The following is a 19,166-nucleotide window of genomic DNA, read 5'->3' on the forward strand; positions in this document are numbered from 1 at the left end:
GAAAATGTGTGTTGGGAGAAAGCTATGGATGAGGAGATGGATGCATTATATGGAAATGAGACTTGGGATTTGGTGCCATTGCCCGAAGGCAAGAAAGCTATTGGTTGTAAGTGGGTGTAAGGTGAAACATAACAATGATCGTAGCATAAGCAGGTACAAGGCTAGATTGGTAGCCAAAGGATATGCGCAGACACATGGGATTGATTATGAGGAGACATTTGCCCTGATTGCAAAGATGTCAACTATGAGAGTTGTGATTGCAGTGGCTGCACAGCTAAAAAGTCAATATTAGGTAATTTGGGAAAAATCTCACATTTTGGGAATCAATTACTCCATATATTTTTGGACATATCTTAAACATACTAACTCCAAATTTGTCGGAGATCATAGATTTAGATTCTACTCTTCAAGATCTTTTCGATGATATGTCACATGAGGGGGTTTTGACAAACTTTTGGACAAGTTCACCATGCTTCCATTTTTGAAATGGGAATGGGATTTTTCCCAAATTATCTAATATGGTGTTTAAAGGCTAGTTTTTACATCAGATGGGTGTAAAAAATGTGTTCTTGCATGGTGACTTGCAAGAAGAAGTGTATATGGATCAGTCACCTGGTTTTGAGGATACATGTTACCTAGAGTATGTATGTAATCTCTGTAAGGCCTTTTATGGGTTGAAGCAAGCTCCATAATCATGGCATGACAAGATTGCTGAGTATCTTGTCACTATTGGTTTTCATATGGCAGATGTAGATCACTCTTTGTATGTGCGCAAGAGTGATAAGGGTATTGTGATGTAGATGATCTTATTGTTGGGGGTGACAACTTGGATGAGATTGAGCATGTGAAAATCTTCTCAAATAGAAGTTTGAGATGAAGGATTTGGGAGATCTGCGCTACTTTTTGGGAATTGAGGTCATTTGTACACCTGAGGGTATTTGGCTATCATAGACACAGTATGTATTGGACATGTTGTCCAAGTATGGGATGGCTGATTGTAAGTCAATCTCGATGCCATTAGATCAAAATGGCAAGCTTGGTGCGGATACAGGTTATGTGTTTGAGGATCCCACTATGTATAGAAAGATTGTGGGGAATTTGATCTATGTCATGATCAATAGGCTAGATTTGAGTTACACTATTGGCTTAGAGAGCCAGTTTATGATGTAGGTTCCACGCAAACCACATCTTGACAATGTGCGATGCACACTTCGGTATTTGAGGGCCACTATTGATTATGCATTGTTTTATGCAACAGGTGCACCATTGGAGCTATATGGGTACACAGATGCAGATTGGGCAGATAGCATCTTAAACAGGAGCTCTACCAGTGGATTTATGTTTTCATTGAGGAGTGCGGATGGGACATGGAGCAGTAAGCAGCCTAATGTTGCCTTGTCGACAAGTATAGAGGCAGAGTGCAGAGAAGTAGTCATGGCAACATGTGAGGTAGCTTGGTTACGCAACATGTGAGGTAGCTTGGTTACACAAGCTACTTGTTGGCATTGCATGTGGAGAGAAAGGTTGTCATATATTGTGACAATCTTAGCACTATATAGTTGGCCAAGAACCTAGTGTTCTATGTGCAGACAAAACACATTGAGGTACATTACCACTTCATCAGGGAGAGAATCTTGGCATGTGACATTGACTTGGCCTATGTTAGCACACAAGATTAGGTCGTTGATATCTTCACGAAGGCCTTGGGAGCTAAGAAGCTTCGCATATTTTGAGATATACTTGGAGTTCATGAGTTGGAGTTGAGCTTGAGGGGGAGTGTTGAGATGTCAAGCTCAACATGAGTGGACACTCACGAGGCGTCTACATAACCGTTCATATCACTGGCGGGTTTGGTAGCTAGCACCGATATATCTTTGCCAGAGATTCTACAGCTGGACTACACCTACTAGTCCACACCTACCCACTCCTCTTAGCGTGTTCACATTATGGATCGCTTGTATATACTCTATTATGTGTGTTAGTCACTTTATCTTCTTTTGTAGACCTCTTTTGTTGTGTGAAGAAGAAGAAGAATTTTCAGCCCCTCACCTTGTGTGTTCTCTTCTAGGGTTTGTGTGAGTGTATGTGTGCTTGCAAGAGCTCAAACTCTCTTCTCCCTTGCATCTTTTCATATAGTACCTTTTCATGACATTTATTCCTCACTCTTATATGTATGGTGGAGACTAGTTAATCCAAAATGGGGCTAACTCGTTAACCCCATTATGCCATAGATACAAGTGGTCCTTATTAAACTTTGGCACCCAAAACTCCTAAGTTAACTATTTAGTTTGGGTGTGGCTAGATTTCTCATAAAGGCTACAAGATTTGTAGTGCCATGTCACTTATTCCTCATATGTATGGTTCCATGGCACTTATTCCTCGCTCTCCCATGTATGGTGGAGATCATCGAGAGAGCATCTAGTTTACCCAAAATGGGGTTAACATCTAGGGGTGGAGAGCATCTACTTAAACCAAAATGGAGTTAATATCTGGCTCAACTCCTATTGAGCCTAATTGGTTTTTAACAATAGGGTAGGTTGATTGCTAAGTAATGGATGATTCTCTTTCCTCATTATAGAACTTGACATGCCTATAATAATGGATCATATGATAGCTTATCATCTATACCACACCCCACTAACAGCTCTCACTTAGGTATGTAATTAATAAATTATTGGCATGTACATGCTAAGGGTCCTTTTTGATATTAATGGTGGTGGTGAAGTCAAACTCTATTAAAATCAAAATTCATCTTCATGGATTATTTAGAAGATAAAGAAGAGGTAAAGAAGCTCTTAATGGTATAAAATTGTTTGCCAAAAGTTAATAGCCATACTTAATGGCGTAAACCATGGCTAGGTTTTCTCTCTTGGTAATTTTTCTCAATCAATGGGACTAATAAAGCTAGTGATGTTAAGTATGCTAGTGGGAAAAATCCATGTTACCTTATAGTCTCTTGTTTATGCTAGTACATGTCTAATTGCAAACATGGAATATAGAAATTTGAAGGAGAAAGCTATGTCATTTCATGACATACAGGGTTGCCTTTCGATGGGCTACCTTGCCCTTCCAAATTGATGGCAATCAAACATTTTTTACAATTCTAGTGTAAATTTTTACGAGTTTTATGAAATTTTGTAAGTTTTTACGATCGAAATGCCCAAAAATAGGCATGACGGCCATCAAAAAGCAAGCCTAATGACATGAGAGAATCATGGCTCTTCTTTGAAGAGGGAATCCTTGATGCTTTACCGTGAGAAACCCTAATTTTTAGTTAGAAGGTTGAAATGTTAAGTTGATAGGCGAGGCTCATGATGGGGGATGGAAACCCACTTACACGGAGTTTTTAGTGGGCTTGTAAGAAGAGCCTTGATTTGGGTGGTCACATGCGTTGGGAATATAATCACAAACACCTCGAATCAAGCCAGATCTGGATAAAAAAGAGTGTTGTTGTCCTCACTTATTATGAAAGAGAGAGAAAAGAACTGTTCTTGTTCATGCTTAAAAGAGTGGGAAAACAACTTGGGTCAACAACCACAAAATCATGTGAATGTGTTTAAAAGATACCGCAAAGTGTTACAATAAAAGGTTATGATCTTTTTTTTTTGGGGAGGGGAGGGGAGGGGGAGGGGGGAACACTACATTCTTGTAGTATATACTTCAAAAATGTACATTACATGACCGGTTGGATGGCCAGACCATAAGATCAATCCATAGGGTATGTTTTTACAAATCAATTGAAGGCTGTGTGTGGACTAGAAATATTATTCTATGAGCTAGGTGTGTATAATGTGTAAAACCCTGGCATTATTTCTCCAACTCAGACATCTTACTTTAGAATTTGAGCCCCCCATAATCATGGCATTGTATTTCCATAATGTGTTATGGGGGGCATCAATCCTATTGTGATCATCTTTTTGTACATGACTTACAATTTGGAATCAGCAGTGCAGGGAGTACTGTTCTCTCGGTAAAAAGCTTTCATGAAACAAAAACAATCCTTGTGTATTTACTCGTAATCGCCAGTTAATTACTCGTCACATCTGCTCCAGCATTGCTGCAATGCACTGAAGCTCCGGTGACATGGTGGCCACATTCTTGCATTTACCATCGAAATCAGACGGCTCTCCTTGTTGCTGCTGTTGCCATGAATTATTGCTTAATGTACTGTGATCAAGCTGCACATTAGGAAGTTGATCAAGGTCTGTGATCAGTTTGGAGCTGCTAATCATGCTTTGCGCCATGTTTAGGGGCTCATTCCACGCTTGAATTGAGTGAGAATCTCCTACACTGAAGCCGTTAGAGTGCAGTTGTTGCTGATCATGGCAGTGATCAGGGGCTAATCCTGGCCGTAACCCTGCATTATTAGCTGCCCATTGCATTAGCAAAGCATGATTAGCGAGCTGATAAGGTTCTTTTTGCTGATCCTGATCAGCAGCTAATGACGCATCAGCGGCGCCTGCCGCAGCATTAGAGATCAAGTTGCTCCAGTAGCACACTCTGTTGCTGTTGATGCTGTCCCTTGTCTCCACAGAAGAAGGTGAGGCCTCCCCAAAACTGATAAACTCCGGGCTCCTGATAGAAAATGGCTCATACATTGGTGAAGATTTAGGTGCAAAACAAGCCAAATCCTGTGAATTTTTGCAATAATCACCGTAATTAAGGCCCTCAAACAATCCAGAATAGCTGCTTTCCATGCCATTATTATTATTAATGTTGTTGTTATGGCCTTGATCAGTTGGCTTGCTATCCAGGGCTAGCAATGTGGCCATCTTATTGATAATCTCAGATGAATTAAAGATTAAGGCTTGATTAGGATTGGCCAGTTGGCTTTGATTAAGGAGGAGAGGATGATGGGCAGTAGTGTTAATGATGTCATTATTATCATTAATCATGGGTTCTAGCTCATCATTATTGTCAATCTTTGGGCTTTGAAAATTATCACTAGTCCTTAGTGCTACATTGATGGGTTCACGGGCCTCTTTATTGATATTGCTAAGGGTCTGGCCCAGTATTATTGCTGCATCTGGAACAAGGTGGCTATTTTCTGCCAAGAAGTTCCGAAGCTGCACGCTCCAATTACTGTCAATGTTATCATCATCCACTTTAAACAGTGGATTAGGCAGCCTCTGCAGGGTGTTTTGCTTCAAATTATCATCAAAACTGCCCATTTCTTGTGGTTTTTCAAGAATTAAACCCCCTGACAAAGCAGGATTAGTGGCCTCTGCAGTAGCATCGTTAATTATGGGTTGATGGGTTACTGGGTCCAACCCAGCTTGCTTAAGCTTCTTCTTAATGCAAGAGTTCCAAAAATTTTTGATCTCATTGTCTGTTCTGCCCGGAAGATGAGAAGCAATTTGTGACCACCTGCATTAACAACAACAATGCAAAAATTATTGCAAACAGCATTTGAAACTTCTAATCCGTGTCTCAAACGGTTTTAACTACACTTTCTGTTCATAATCAGAGGGCGCTATTTATACATTTGAACATCGAAACTCATTGCAATTATGTCTAATTTGTGGGCAGCATTATCTCTAACGAATTAATTGTTCAACAGTTAGGGTACAATTGTAAGGTTATTGTGAGCATTAATTTGATATGCTGAGGCAGGATTAATGTAGACTATGCTAAGTGGGTTTAATTTAATGTCCCACAGGATGGTCAAGCACCTTAATTACCTGTTGCCCAAAATGGCATGAAGCTCTATGATGAGCTTCTCTTCCATGGCTGAAAATGTGCCACGTTTGAGGTCAGGCCTCAAGTAGTTGATCCATCTCAAACGACAACTCTTTCCACAACGCTGGAGGCCTGCATGCAGAAAGGATAATGCCCCATGAAATAAGCTTCTAGATAGTGCATTAATAATTCTCAAAGAAGGCACAAATTATCACATATTAGGGTGGATAGTGCATTAATAATTCTCAAAGGAGGCACAAATTATCACATATTAGGGTGGATAGTGCATTAATAATTCTCAAAGGAGGCACAAATTATCACATATTAGGGTTTATATTGCTCTAATTGAATCGTTAATCCCACGCGCAGTGACGCATGCAATTATCATACAAAATGTGGTAAGTATGCAAAGGCATGATCTGCATGTATGGTTAGATTATTTGTATTGCGCAGAGAATTATCCCCCAAGTAATTATAAGCTGCAAAACATCAATTTAAGGCATAATTTTACTATAATGTAAGCTGTTTAACATTGACTGAATAAATGCTGGTTCAAGATCATCTGCATGGTGGTATGGTAATGCTTCTTACTGACCAGCTTGTTTTGGGACTGAGCTCCAGCACCCGTGGCCATATCTGGTGATATGGCAGATGAGCTTCTCGTCTTCTTCGGGAGACCAGAGGCCCTTTCGTAGCTTTTGCTTTTGGCAACAAGAATGGCGCCCCATTGGAAGAAAAAAAAAGATAGAAAAGAGAACACAAATACGCGCGCGCGCGCTAGCTCCACAGAGGGCGACCTCTTGCTAGCACAGAGAGAGAGAGAGAGAGAGAGAGAGAGAGAGAGAGAGAGAGACTTGCACACAAAAACAAAACCCACCTCTCTCTTGGCTCTTTGGCTGCTTCGTCTACAGGTGTACAAAAATCCTCGTTACCCTTTTGACTGAATTGCCATTACCACACACACACACACACACAACTCGCAGCTTATACTATGCAGACACGTTTTGTATCAAGGTTGATACAGGCTTCTCTTTGCAGTACATTGGCCAGCTCTAGTGCATCGCTATGTGGCCATGCAGTGTGAAGAGGGTGGCTCTAATGAGCTTTCAAGAGGGCAAGATCTTGCAGTAGCAGGCAATAATATTATTGAGACTGTCTTACTCTACCATCTTTCCAAGCCACGGATGGAGGGAGAGAAAGCCAAAACAGTACCAATGTTGAAGCAACTCTAAGGATGCCAAACAAATGGAGGGGTGTGTTGTTTGGCTCTTTCTTTGAGAATTGCTTTGTTGTTGATCATTATAAGCACAGGACAAAGGGAAACTTGCATCAGCAGCAGTGCTGTTGTGTGTATGCAGCGATGAGTGGGGCTCAGCTAAGACCTTATATAACTAGCTTCTAGATGGTGGTGGGAGGGCTGTGCGTGTGTGTGTGTGTGTGTGTGTGTGTGTGTTTCTTAATGTTCTAAGGTTTGTGATTAGAAAGGTGGCAATTTTGATGCAAATACTTTTTAACCAAAGGTGTTAGATCAGATTATTCATGAGCCAATTGATGAATTTATTTAAAATGGGGGGACCAATGACTCAACACTCACACCGTTGCTGAAAGGCAAAGGGTGGGCTCAGTGGTAAATGCCTGCTGTTGACGCCCAACTGACTTTTCTCTCACGTCTTGGGTGTTTAAAGTCACCAACCCTCCGTTGTAAATCACATAAGTGAAACAAATTTGATTCACAAATTGTAGTGGTACTAATATTAATAATAACACTAAAAAAAATCTGACAGTAATTAGTAGAAGTAGACAGCAAAAAAGACAATATATGCAACAACCAAAAAAATTAAAAGGTTATATAATTGGCTCAGTATAAAATGGGCTTATTAGCAAATACACTTGAGACAATATTGGATAATAACAGTGAACACAGAGAGACTACTGCAAGTGTAAACAGATTCTGAACCAGAAATAATAAAATTGGTCATGATTAGAATTGAAATTAATATTGCAATTGCGCCAATTTTGCTTCAGTTCAATTGAACCATATATAGCTAGGTAGTGCCTATCAAATTTTTTTTTTAAAAAGTGATATTTGTAGGCAAATAAATACAGAGCGGCGTGGGGCACAAGGCAAGCCCCATGGTGATGGGCCAGCGATGGCCGAGCAACTAAGCAAAATCATGAAACGGTTGCTTGGTAATGGGAGAGACCAGGGTCACGTGGCACTATCCGATGCCTTTGCATTGGGGGCTACGTAGAATCCGAATCGACGACCCAGATTCAACCATGCTTTCAATCACTTTCTAATTTCACCTCTCCTTTAGAAATGCCCGGGCCCCTTTATAAACACATTAACCTCATGCAAAAAAAACAAAAAAGAAGAAGAAGAAGAAGTCATCTCACTGTAGAAGATTACCCCTTTTAAACAGTTTCACACCTTCTCATAAATGGCTCGTTTTTCTCCCACCAAGGGAGACTCATCACATTTCATAGTCGTTTATAAGAGTTGATGAGGGATGCTACATCCTCTAGTTAAAGTCTCATTGCTCATCTTTTTGTATTGTGAGACTGTTGTACTAGAATTTGAATTTAAGCACCACCCACATGTGTAGAAAGCAAGGGTTGAACCCACCTTCTTCTTGGAGAGATGCAAACACCCTAACCATTCCACGACAAGGCTCATGGGGGTCTGTGCTCATCTTTTTGAAGTCTTGGACTCTATACCCATAACCTTTTTTGCAAGAGGCCACTCCATAATGGAGAATTCTTTGGTACAAAAATTGTTAATATTCTTTGATTCACACAAGGAAGGTGCATGCCTCAACAAACAATAATAGTGGAGCCACCCATGGACAAGAAAAAGAGAAGGCAAACTGTTACACATGCCTTGTGTTAAGGCACACAAGGCCCCCCACACACATACAAACATTGGAAGCATGTATCAACTTACATCATTCTATGAGTCATTAAATACTTTAGCCAACATCAAAGTTTCTTCCACTAAAAAAGAAGAAAAGAATGCAAGAGCCCTACTAAAAAAAGGGGGGGCTCATATTTTCCCAAGGGGCCTTCTAAGATGGTTGACCAATATTATTGTGTTTTTACTTCAAAAAGATTGGCCTACGATTCACATATCAAACCACAAAAGCTTAAATAAATCCAGGGCATTTATGCAAATCAACTTGCAAAGGTCATCTAAAACCACTTGTGCACTTACATATATTTAAAATGGTAATACGACAAACACCTTAAAAAATTCTAATGATCATGCTAGTTACCAAATGAGATAGTAGGTGGTTCTATTAATACTTATGCAAAAATTCTAATAATCATGTGAGTTACCATATAAGATATGCAAAAACTCGTATAGGTAACTAGTTGTATAGACACTTATGCCTAGAGGAGCATTTGCCTATGTGTCTTATTCATCACGGAGGTGTACATTTAGAAACATTAACCACATGGCACTTTCAACAACAAGCACCATGAAGCCCTAAGTCGAAATCTTTTTATTTGACCTCCCTCAAGCACCATGTGCCTAACATAGAACTATTGTTTATTTTTGTAGCTATTTAACATATGCCCTCCTTAATACCACTTCATGAGGAAGAACCATCAAATCTCTTGCCTCAAAACATTTCTCCTTCATGAAATTTTTGAAACACAACATTCTCACTATCTTTATGAGAATCATCATCCTTTATCTCTATGTCGAGGTAGGTTCATGTTCCCCAAGTAAGGCCACATTGTATGAAGAGCTAATTTCTCCTCCTTAGTGATAATCTTGACTCAACAAAACCATCTTCACTAATCTTCAACTTTTCCCATGCGCACAATTTCTATAGGTATTGTGCTTTATAAACCAAAGGTGTAGAACTCATAGTTATTGTGTGTGTGTGTACGGTGTGTGTGTGTGTGTATGTGTGGTCACAGATAGGATACCCCGAGAGGTCTCTATCATGTCATCCTTCAAAGGTTGATAACATGAATATTATGGTTAGAGCATACTATGGGTTTCCATCAAGTCCTTAACCCATAATCATATGCAGAGTTAGAAACACACAATAATATGAAAGCCATCTTGGGATTCCATAAATCAATAGCAAGTTACTACTATGAGTTACCTGTGAAAGGAAGAAGAATGAGTTACTTGACAGGAAGAAGAGCTCCCTATACTGTTGCAAGCATAGTAGACATGGCACAAGAATACTAATACATGAGCTAAGTGAGTGTGGATGTACTCACCATTCGTTGCTTTTTATAGGTGGAGTCAAGTTAATGCAGCCGATTATCGCCAATGAAAGCTCTTCATCAAGGTCATTCCACTCCTTAGTGTATTAATTACAACCAACCATAGCCGATTAATGCCTAGAATGAATTTCATGTCAGGCATCATTCCAATACACAGAATGTTAATCCACAATTAGCCATGGCCAGCTAATGCTCAGAGTGAATGAATGTCAGGCAGGTAGAAATTGCATGCAGGGTGTTAGAGATATGATTTAGGTAGTTGTACATGTGTGAATAATACCCTACTTTTAGGTATTTGTGTGAAACCATACCCTACCCTAGATGAGAGTAATTGTGTGTGTGTGTGTGTGTGTGTGTGTGTGTGTGTGTGTAAGTAAAAAGTAGAGAGATAATTCATGTGAGTTTTATGATAGATGAGGGGTGGTTGTGTGTGTGTGTGTGTCATGGGTTCATCTAGGAAAATGTAGGATAGCACATGAGTTAATGAGTTGAAGACAAACATTTTGGTTTACATTAACTTACATAAATTTTGCATATTTCAGGAAGACTTTAATTTGAAAAATGCAACAAAATCATATAGCATGCTTGGTTTAAAAATGGGTAAATTTGTGGCCTTAATTTATCAAGGGATTTCAAATGTGAAAATCACGAATAAGAGATTTATAAAACATATCTTTAGCACACATTATATGAACAATTTTCATAAAAAAAATAAACCCCTTAAGGTATGTTGGGGGAGTTTAAAGCCCATACTCATAGCAAGTATGTGTAATGTGCCACCAAAAATTCCTAGGTTATGAAGCTTTTGGTTTGTGATAATTATTTGAATTATTAAGGGTAGGGAGGATATTAAAATGTAATTTTCTAAACCATAGAGATGAAAATATGCTCGTATTGCAATATGGGTGCTAAATGTGACATAAACCCTTATAAGCTATCTCAACTCTTTTGAACTCACATGAAATGAAAGCATTGCTAAGGTAGAATTTGTCATTCTCATAATTGTGCAAGAGATTTAAATTTTGATGATAAAGAAACATCCATGATTATTACACTTGTGACATGGTAGAAACTTTTGTGCCTTCTTAACTTTAACTATCTTATTCACAAATATGAGGAATCCATGACAGGAGAGAGAGAGAGAGAGAGAGAGAGAGAGAGAGAGAGAGAGAGAGAGAGAGAGAGAGAGAGAGAGAGAGAGAGAGAGAGAGATTAAGATGTACTTTTCGACACCACATGATGAAAATACATTAATCATGGTTGTAATAAGGGTTCTCAATGTGACATGAACAATTCTATAGGTCTCTTTATATATCAACTCTTGTAGAGACATTAAACTAACACAACATTAAGGCTTTATAAAGAGTGACCCTTGTCTCCCTCCTACTTGTGCAAGAGATTTGAATTTTGATGCTCAAGAAAAGAACATTAATGATTATTGTATAAACTTTTATGCCTTCTTAACTTCAACTATCTTTCTCTCAAATATGATGGATGCGTTTGATGATGAGATTATTACAGGCATTCTAAAGAAATAGGATTCATGGTAATTTTGGACTTAGGCTCCAATGTATTAGATGAATAAACTTCACTAAACCTTGTAAGGTTATCTAAGATACCCTTGGACGTTAGGATTGAGGGTATTTACACTTAGGTTCCAATATATTATATCAACAAACTTCACTAAACCTTGTAAGTTTATCTAAGATACTCTTGGACCTTGGATTCAAAATTATAGCACACATGGACAAAAAATAGGGTATTTTTTAAAAGCTTGGATAAATAGTAGTGTATACAAAATGGGCTAAGAGGACTTTATGTATAAAAGCCTATTTGTATGTACCCACACATGACCGTGTGTGTGTGTGTGTGTTGGGGGCGCGATGTGGGCATGTTTGTGTGTGTCTGTGTGTGTGTGTGGGCACATGCGTGCATGCATGTGTGCATGTGTGTGTGTGTGTGGGGGCATGTGTGTGTGTGTGTGTGTGTGTGTGTGTGTGTGTGAACACACACATACACACATGTCACCACACAAACACATCCATGTCTGTGTGGGCACGAGCACAAATGTGTGTGTGTGCACGTGCACATGTGTGTGTACACATGCGCATGCATGTGTGTGTGTTTTTTTTGCACGCATGCGCATGCCTTATACTCAAGTGTGAGAGGGGGGTATGTATTTTTTAGTAAGAGCCATGTGGCAATGAGTGGTGGTGGTAGTGTGTGAGAATGGGGGGGATTATTACACTTGGGACATAGTAGAAACTTTTATGCCTTCTTAACTTTAACTATCTTGCCCTCAATTATGAGGAATCCATGAGAAAGACATAGATAGACAGAGATAGATAGATAGATAGATAGAGAGATAGATAGATAGAGAGAGAGAGAGAGAGAGAGAGAGAGAGAGAGATTAAAATGTAATTTCTACACGACATGACTAAAATACATTAATCATGGTTATAATGAGTGTTCTCAATGTGGTGTGAACAATTCTATAGGTCCCTTGATATATCAACTCTTGTAGAGACATTGAACTCACACAAAATTAAGGCTTTATAAAGAGTGAGCCTTGTCTCCCTCCTACTTGTGCAAGAGATTTAAATTTTGATGAGAAAAGAACATTAATGATTATTACACTTGTGACATGATATAAACTTTTTATGCCTTCTTAACTTCAACTATCTTGCTCTCAAATATGATGAATACATTTGATGATGGGATTATTACGAGAAGTTCTAAGAAATAGGAATCATGGTAATTTTAGACTTAGGCTCCAATAAACTTCACTAAACCTTGTAAGTTTATCTAAGATACTCTTGGACTTTAGGATTGAGGGTACTTACACTTAAGTTCCAATATATTATATCAAGAAACTTTACTAAACCTTGTAAGTTTATCTAAGATACTCTTGGATCTTGGGTTCAAAATTATAGCAATTGGCATTATGGTTTACTATTATGTATCTTGCTACACTTAAGGGGATTCACTTATGTGTATTGCACATAGCACACATGGACACAAAATACGGTATCTTTTTTAGCTTGGATAAATAGTAGTATATACAAAATGGTATAAAAGCCTATGTGTATCTGCCCACACATGACCTCGTGTGTGTGTGTGTGTGTGTGTGTGTGTGTGGGGGGGGAGGGGCATTTGTGTGTGGGGGGGGGTTCATGTGTGTGTGTTGGGGGCTTGTGAATGTGCGTGCATGTGTGTGTGTGTGTGTGTGTGTGTGTGTGTGTGTGTGTGTTTTATTTATACAAATAACATATCCACAACCAAACCCAAAGAATTTAGGAACCCAACTAGTCTTGATAAATGAAAAGTTTAACATGATTACAAAACAAAAGCATTGCTACAATAATCATGTTATTAGTATTGAGAGACAATATCTCCAGTAGTACACCATGTGTTCAAAAGCTTAGACTGCGAGATATTTGAGAGGGTAGAACCTGTTACTTGCATCCATCCAACACAGACAAATAGATAGTTAGCCCGTGTGTGTCTTAGGCCCTGTCGTCGCCGCGTGTTATAGATGTCACTCAAGTACCCCAAATTTTAAGCTAGAGTTGGGTCAATTAGTCCTAGAATAATCCATTCACAAGTCCATTCGACAATTCGAATAAATAACCCATAGACCTATAATGTAATCTTCCATACACGAAATGAATAGCAATCCACAGAGTGGATAGACATGTGTGCCTTCATATCCATATCCATGCAAGTCATTAGTACTCTAGTTAGGCAATCAAAATACATCTTATCGAGTAGATTAGCAAAAGCCATTGAAGCCAATAACCATATATGGCATAGAAATACAAAGTGTCCAAAGACCAAAACAAGTTTGGGGCCAAAATCCATATGCTATCAATTCAATTTCTATCATGTAATGGAAACATATCTATATATACCAATCAATAGATCCTACAGACAATCACTTATCGCAAGCTTGATGAGATTCAAAACAAAACTCAAAAGGATACACCAGATTGTCAAGTTAGAAACCAGTAGAGCAAATCCCATAGGCAGTTACACAATTATATGTTAGCCAGTATACGGGATTCTGAGAGCACATGCAGATAGTAAAATCTATAGAAATTCGTAAAAGTTCTAATCCATGAAACCGCAAACAGGTAGAAGATTAGCACAAAGAAATTTAGACGAATCATCCCAAACAAATAGCTTGGTTTAAGATTCGGGACAATATAGGACATCTCAAAACTTTTTCAATAGCTAACAATTAGTTTTTTTTAAAAAAGCTCCAAAAGGTTACTTCGAGGTACAAACCGTATTACTAATGTAATCCAAAAATAATTACAGCATTAGGAGTTAAATGATTCCACATCAAATTCATCAAAAAAGCCCAACATCAGAAAAATACAATATATTCGCAACTATTCACACTATTTGTGAAGGTCAAGCTTTAAATATCACCATCAATAGCATGCATGTGCAGTTATCTTATGCCATATCCTAATTAAAAGGATTATGTATGCAAGTTTTATAGTTTATGAAAAACCATTTATCACTGACTAATGAGATACCTTCAGCAGCATGTATATGCCATAACCAAGAATCTATCAAATGGGATTCACAAGAGTAAACATCTGAAAGGGTTCATAGACTATCCAAGACCGTAAGGCAAGCAGGCGATAGGCCCCAAGAAAAAAATACCTGAAAAGAAGACCTTCCCGTAGAAGCCAATACAAATGCCATGGCAAAAGAACCCGTAAAACACACAAAGGCTAAGTGAGATTGTGAAATCACAAGAAGAATGGCCATTTTATACCCGCCATGAGCCGAAGCAGCCAGCTAACACCGCCTTAGGTTTTTAATGAGGATCCATCAGCGTATATTTTGCAGAGCTCCCTCCTCAGGTCGTGCATGCAATCCACAGAACCGAATAGCCCGTAAACAGATACCGCCAAGCAGGCGATAATAGGGCATTTTGCCTCCAAAAATCAACCATGCGAGAAAAGTGTGTGTTTTTGTGTGTGTAAACATGCCCGTGCATGTGGTGCACTAATTAATGCTCGTGCCAAATTAATTTGATTTAGACCAACACTAGAGCAACATTACAAGGCCTTGAGACCTGCAAAATTTACCAATATATTCATAAGTGAAATTCCAAAAATTTAAATCTCTAGGCATTGATATCATAAACATATAAGTTGGTTTAAAATCGAAACTATCTAGAATGTGTGTGTGTGTGTGTGTGTGTGTGTGTGTGTGTGTGTGTGTGTGTGCATGCGCGTGCACGCACATGAGAGAGAGAGAGAGAGAGAGAGAGAGAGAGAGAGAGAGAGAGCATGCACGTGTGTGTGTGCATGCACATGTGTGTGTATATGTGTGCATGTGTGTCTGAATGTGTATGTGTGTGTGTGTGTGTGTGTGTGTGTGTGTTTGTGTACACACGTGTGCGCACGTGCATACCTCCATGCTTAGATGCAAGTCAGGGATATGTGTTTTTTAGTAAGGACCATGGAGCAGTGAGTGTGGTGGTGGTGGTGTTGTGTGGGAAAAGGGGAGGGGGAGTGGATTTTAAAATGCAATAATCTCCACTATAGCATGAAAACACAATAATCATGGTTTCAATTGGGGTGCTAAATATGACATGAATCCTTACTATAGGAACCTTGACATATCAACTCTTGTAGATACATTGAACTCTTATAGATACTTGCTTCAGAAATTATAGCACTAGGCATTATGCTTTGCTCTTGTGTATTGCCTTACTACAATCAAGGTGGATTCACTCATGTATATTCCACATAGCACACATGGGAATAATAGATGGGTGCCTTTTTAGCTTGGATATATCTAATCAATGTATGGAAAATGGGCCAAGAGGGTTTTTATGTGTTAAAAGCTATGCACATGTGCTAACCTAGAAAAATCTATCATGTTGGGTGATTTAGCACATAAGAGGTTACCTAAAGCTTTTGCTTGTGAAATACACAAAGGGTATTTCTCATGGAAGCATGCATTCATGAAGATGACACTTCACGTACTAAGAAAAATCTCCCTTGCTTGTAGCAACATGTTACCATTGTGCACATCAAATTTTGGACTTCATTGATGGAACTTACAAATGTACACTTCCATTGATATTGGAATACAACTAACAAATGTATGCTCCCATTATTAAAACCAAAAATATCTTCTTTTCTTCATGATGGCAAAGATGATTCCTGTATGTGTGTGTGTGTGTGTGTGTGTGAGAGAGAGAGAGAGAGAGAGAGAGAGAGAGAGAGAGAGAGAGAGAGAGAGAGAGAGAGAGAAGAGAAGAGAAGAAAAGAGAAAAAGATGATTGTATTTCTTTTTGTAAAACCCTAAGTGTAAACCCCATTTTCAAAAGTATAAATCGCTGAATTCTATTACATATCCTAAGTGTAAACCCCATTTTGTAAACCCTAGGTGTAAACCCTAGGTGTAAACCCCATTTTCAAAAGTAAAGTCGCTAAATTCTATTACATATCTCTAAGCTTTGCAATATTACAAAGGAAGGCCAAATGATTCACATAAATTTGAGATCTCTTGCCTAAGGGGCTAAGTTACTTCATTTGTCTATTGCACATAGTAATGTTTGAGACTTGGGTACAAGGAACTTATGGTGTATATATGTAGTTGAAAGGGAGTTGAAGGTGCTCACTATGTATCATTTATGTTTAGAAATATTTTACTATCATGTAACTTTGATTTTCTTTAAGTTAACTTGAAGATTGATCATCACAAAAATGAGATATTATGCAACAGATTCCCAATCAAGAGAACCAACTTGTACTTTTTGGATTTGAAGCCTAAGTAAGGCCATGTTCACTACTACTATTCATCTTGATTAATGATAGGATGCTTGATAGGAGTAGTAGCACATTGCAGTTACTTTTTTAACATAATATCTTAAAAGTCAAAGACAAGGGGTTCTCTAAGAAGTTGTAAGGGGTTCTAGATGTCAAGTCAAGTGCTAGTGTTTCAAGAATATTGTAAGGGTTTTTATAATCAAGTCAATAGAAGTATGAAAAGGTTCTATAGTCCATAAATTTGAGAATTCAATATAAATTTGAGAATTCAATATAATTCAAACTTGATGCAGGATAAGAGGTTTTAGAAATGTTTTACTAAGAAATATAATTGTGACTATGTGGAAAAGTTTTATTAGTCATTTTGTATATGGATTTGAATGTTTCATCGGCACAAGATATGTGTAACTCTCCCGATCAAGAGTGATATTTTATTGCAAAAATAAGAGTAATGAAAAGATTGTACAACCGCCCTTGTTTCTACTCAATTGCTACACCTCAAGAAAGCAATATTTGGACTAATTAGAGAGAATATTTCCATGAAAAGTTCTATTCAATGTTTTGAGGTGGAAAACTCACCTTGTGTTTTGTGATACTTTGTCTCGTTGTAGAAGTTTCTTAAGCAAAGCTCTCTCTATCTCGACCTATAATTTCTCCATTACCTACATTTAATGGTAATGACAACTTTAGGGTATGCGTGGTGGTAAGGGTACACCTACCACTTACCTCCATAACTACCCCCATTAACAAAACACCAACAATAAATAACTATTTTGTGAGAAAATTATAACATGATGTCCTCTTCCCGTAGGGCCCAAATGCATATGTTCTTCTTCTTGCCCCATTACTATTCCTTTTGGGCTACTTCTACATATTCGCTCCAAGCATGACAAGCGGTAAAATAATATAGGAAAATCTTGCAAAAAATAAAGACCTCTCACCATGAAAAATGAATTCTTCTAAGCCTATTATCAATCTATATTTTCTAAGACGTACCTTGTCATAGTGGTGGGCCGGGCCCCCTTTAACCTATTTCACATGCTTTAAAGTTAGAAATGATAAAATACTTTTCAACGTCTTAATGAAACTTTGTAAGACTCTTTAAACATGTTCCTTACTTTTATGGACTTCAATATGTGAGCCTTTTCAAGGTGTCAAACCTTCAAAAAAAGCTAAAAGTGCCTTTTGAAATTGAGGATCTTCCAATGATCTTAATAATCTCTCTCTCTCTCTCTCTCTCTCTCTCTCTCTCTCTCTCTCTCTCTCTCTCTCTCTCTCTCTCTCAAAAAAAAAGGTTCTACAATTCCAAGTGCTAAATTCTTACCTTACAAATTAGCATGTAAAATGTAAAAAATCAACGAATGAAATTTCTCAAAATCAAAGTTTTTAGAACCTTCACTTTTTGCAAATATACTAAACTTGGGGTTTTCTTAGATGAAATTTATTTATTTATATGCATATTTATATAGTGCTTGAAGAAACATGGTTTGTATTGTAGTTTTCTTTTTTTCTTTTCTTTTCTTTTGGGACCAATATATGTGTGTGTGTGTGTGTGTGTGTATGTATGTATTATTTAAAAAGCATTACATCCTTTTAGCCTTACAACAGACTTCCAACAGCTAATTTATCCTTCTCCCTCTATTAATAAGCAAGTTACAAATCAAATCCCATCTATCATCCTCAAACACAAAAGAGGATTTCTCCTAAGATATTTGATAACCAAGCAGAATGCAGGCTGTAAAACAAATCCGAGTCGAAATTTGGCATTGCCTTTGTTTTAAAGGGACAAATCTCCGAGGTTTTAGTTGTATCCCACCATTTTATGAGATTTGTAGTGGTGATACCTTTAAGATCTTGCATTTTGGGAAAAATGAGTCCTACGAGCCATGAAACCATATCGCTAAAGGGGATGATGAGGAATGGGGATTTCTCACATGGTGGATGGTTGGAATATGGTGATAGTTTGACATTTTGGACACTGGTATTATTACGTTGGAAAGCTACCCACAAACCCTATTTTTCAACAAACCAAGTAACAGCCAAGCAAAATCAATCAAAAAAGGAGATTGTGATGTTCACCCGATAATATACATAATAAGGAATGGCAAAAATTAACCAGACACAATTATGGTATCCATATCACCTCAATCTAGCGGGCCACCACAGCTATATATATATATATATATATATATATAGATGTTAATTTTTCCCATTCCTTATTATGTATATATATATATATGCGCGTAGTAAAGACAAGGCGTACGTGCGGTGGTTTAAGCTTCACACACTGTGAGATGATACACATCGTGACCCCTCTGTCGCCATTCTAACACACACGTGTGGCCTTGCATTGCAGTATAGACGACCACATCAATCCATAGAAGCCACTGAAAATGGGGAGGGATGAGAACCTCTTTTCACCAAACTCCATATTTTCGAGCT

At 38.2% G+C, this 19,166-nt stretch overlaps 1 protein-coding gene across 2 annotated transcripts; it reads right to left on the reverse strand.

Moving 5' to 3' along the window:
• Positions 1 to 3,471: 3,471 nt before the first annotated feature.
• On the reverse strand, positions 3,472 to 7,035 carry LOC147639838 (uncharacterized). 2 transcript variants are annotated; one of them, XM_086774571.1, is made up of 3 exons: positions 6,275 to 7,035; positions 5,682 to 5,811; positions 3,472 to 5,367 (listed from the first exon to the last, which is right to left on the reverse strand). In XM_086774571.1, exons 1-3 carry the CDS (start codon positions 6,405 to 6,407, stop codon positions 4,038 to 4,040), a joined length of 1,593 nt encoding a protein of 530 aa, XP_086630697.1. In that variant the 5' UTR covers positions 6,408 to 7,035; the 3' UTR covers positions 3,472 to 4,037. The 2 variants fall into 2 exon arrangements, with proteins under 2 accessions (XP_086630697.1, XP_086630705.1); XM_086774579.1 differs by having other exon boundaries at positions 6,557 to 7,020.
• Positions 7,036 to 19,166: the final 12,131 nt, after the last annotated feature.

The sequence above is a fragment of the Cibotium barometz genome, chromosome 3, assembly GCF_041138505.1.
Source record: "Cibotium barometz isolate CiBa-2024 chromosome 3, ASM4113850v1, whole genome shotgun sequence".
Lineage (NCBI taxonomy): Eukaryota > Viridiplantae > Streptophyta > Polypodiopsida > Cyatheales > Cibotiaceae > Cibotium > Cibotium barometz.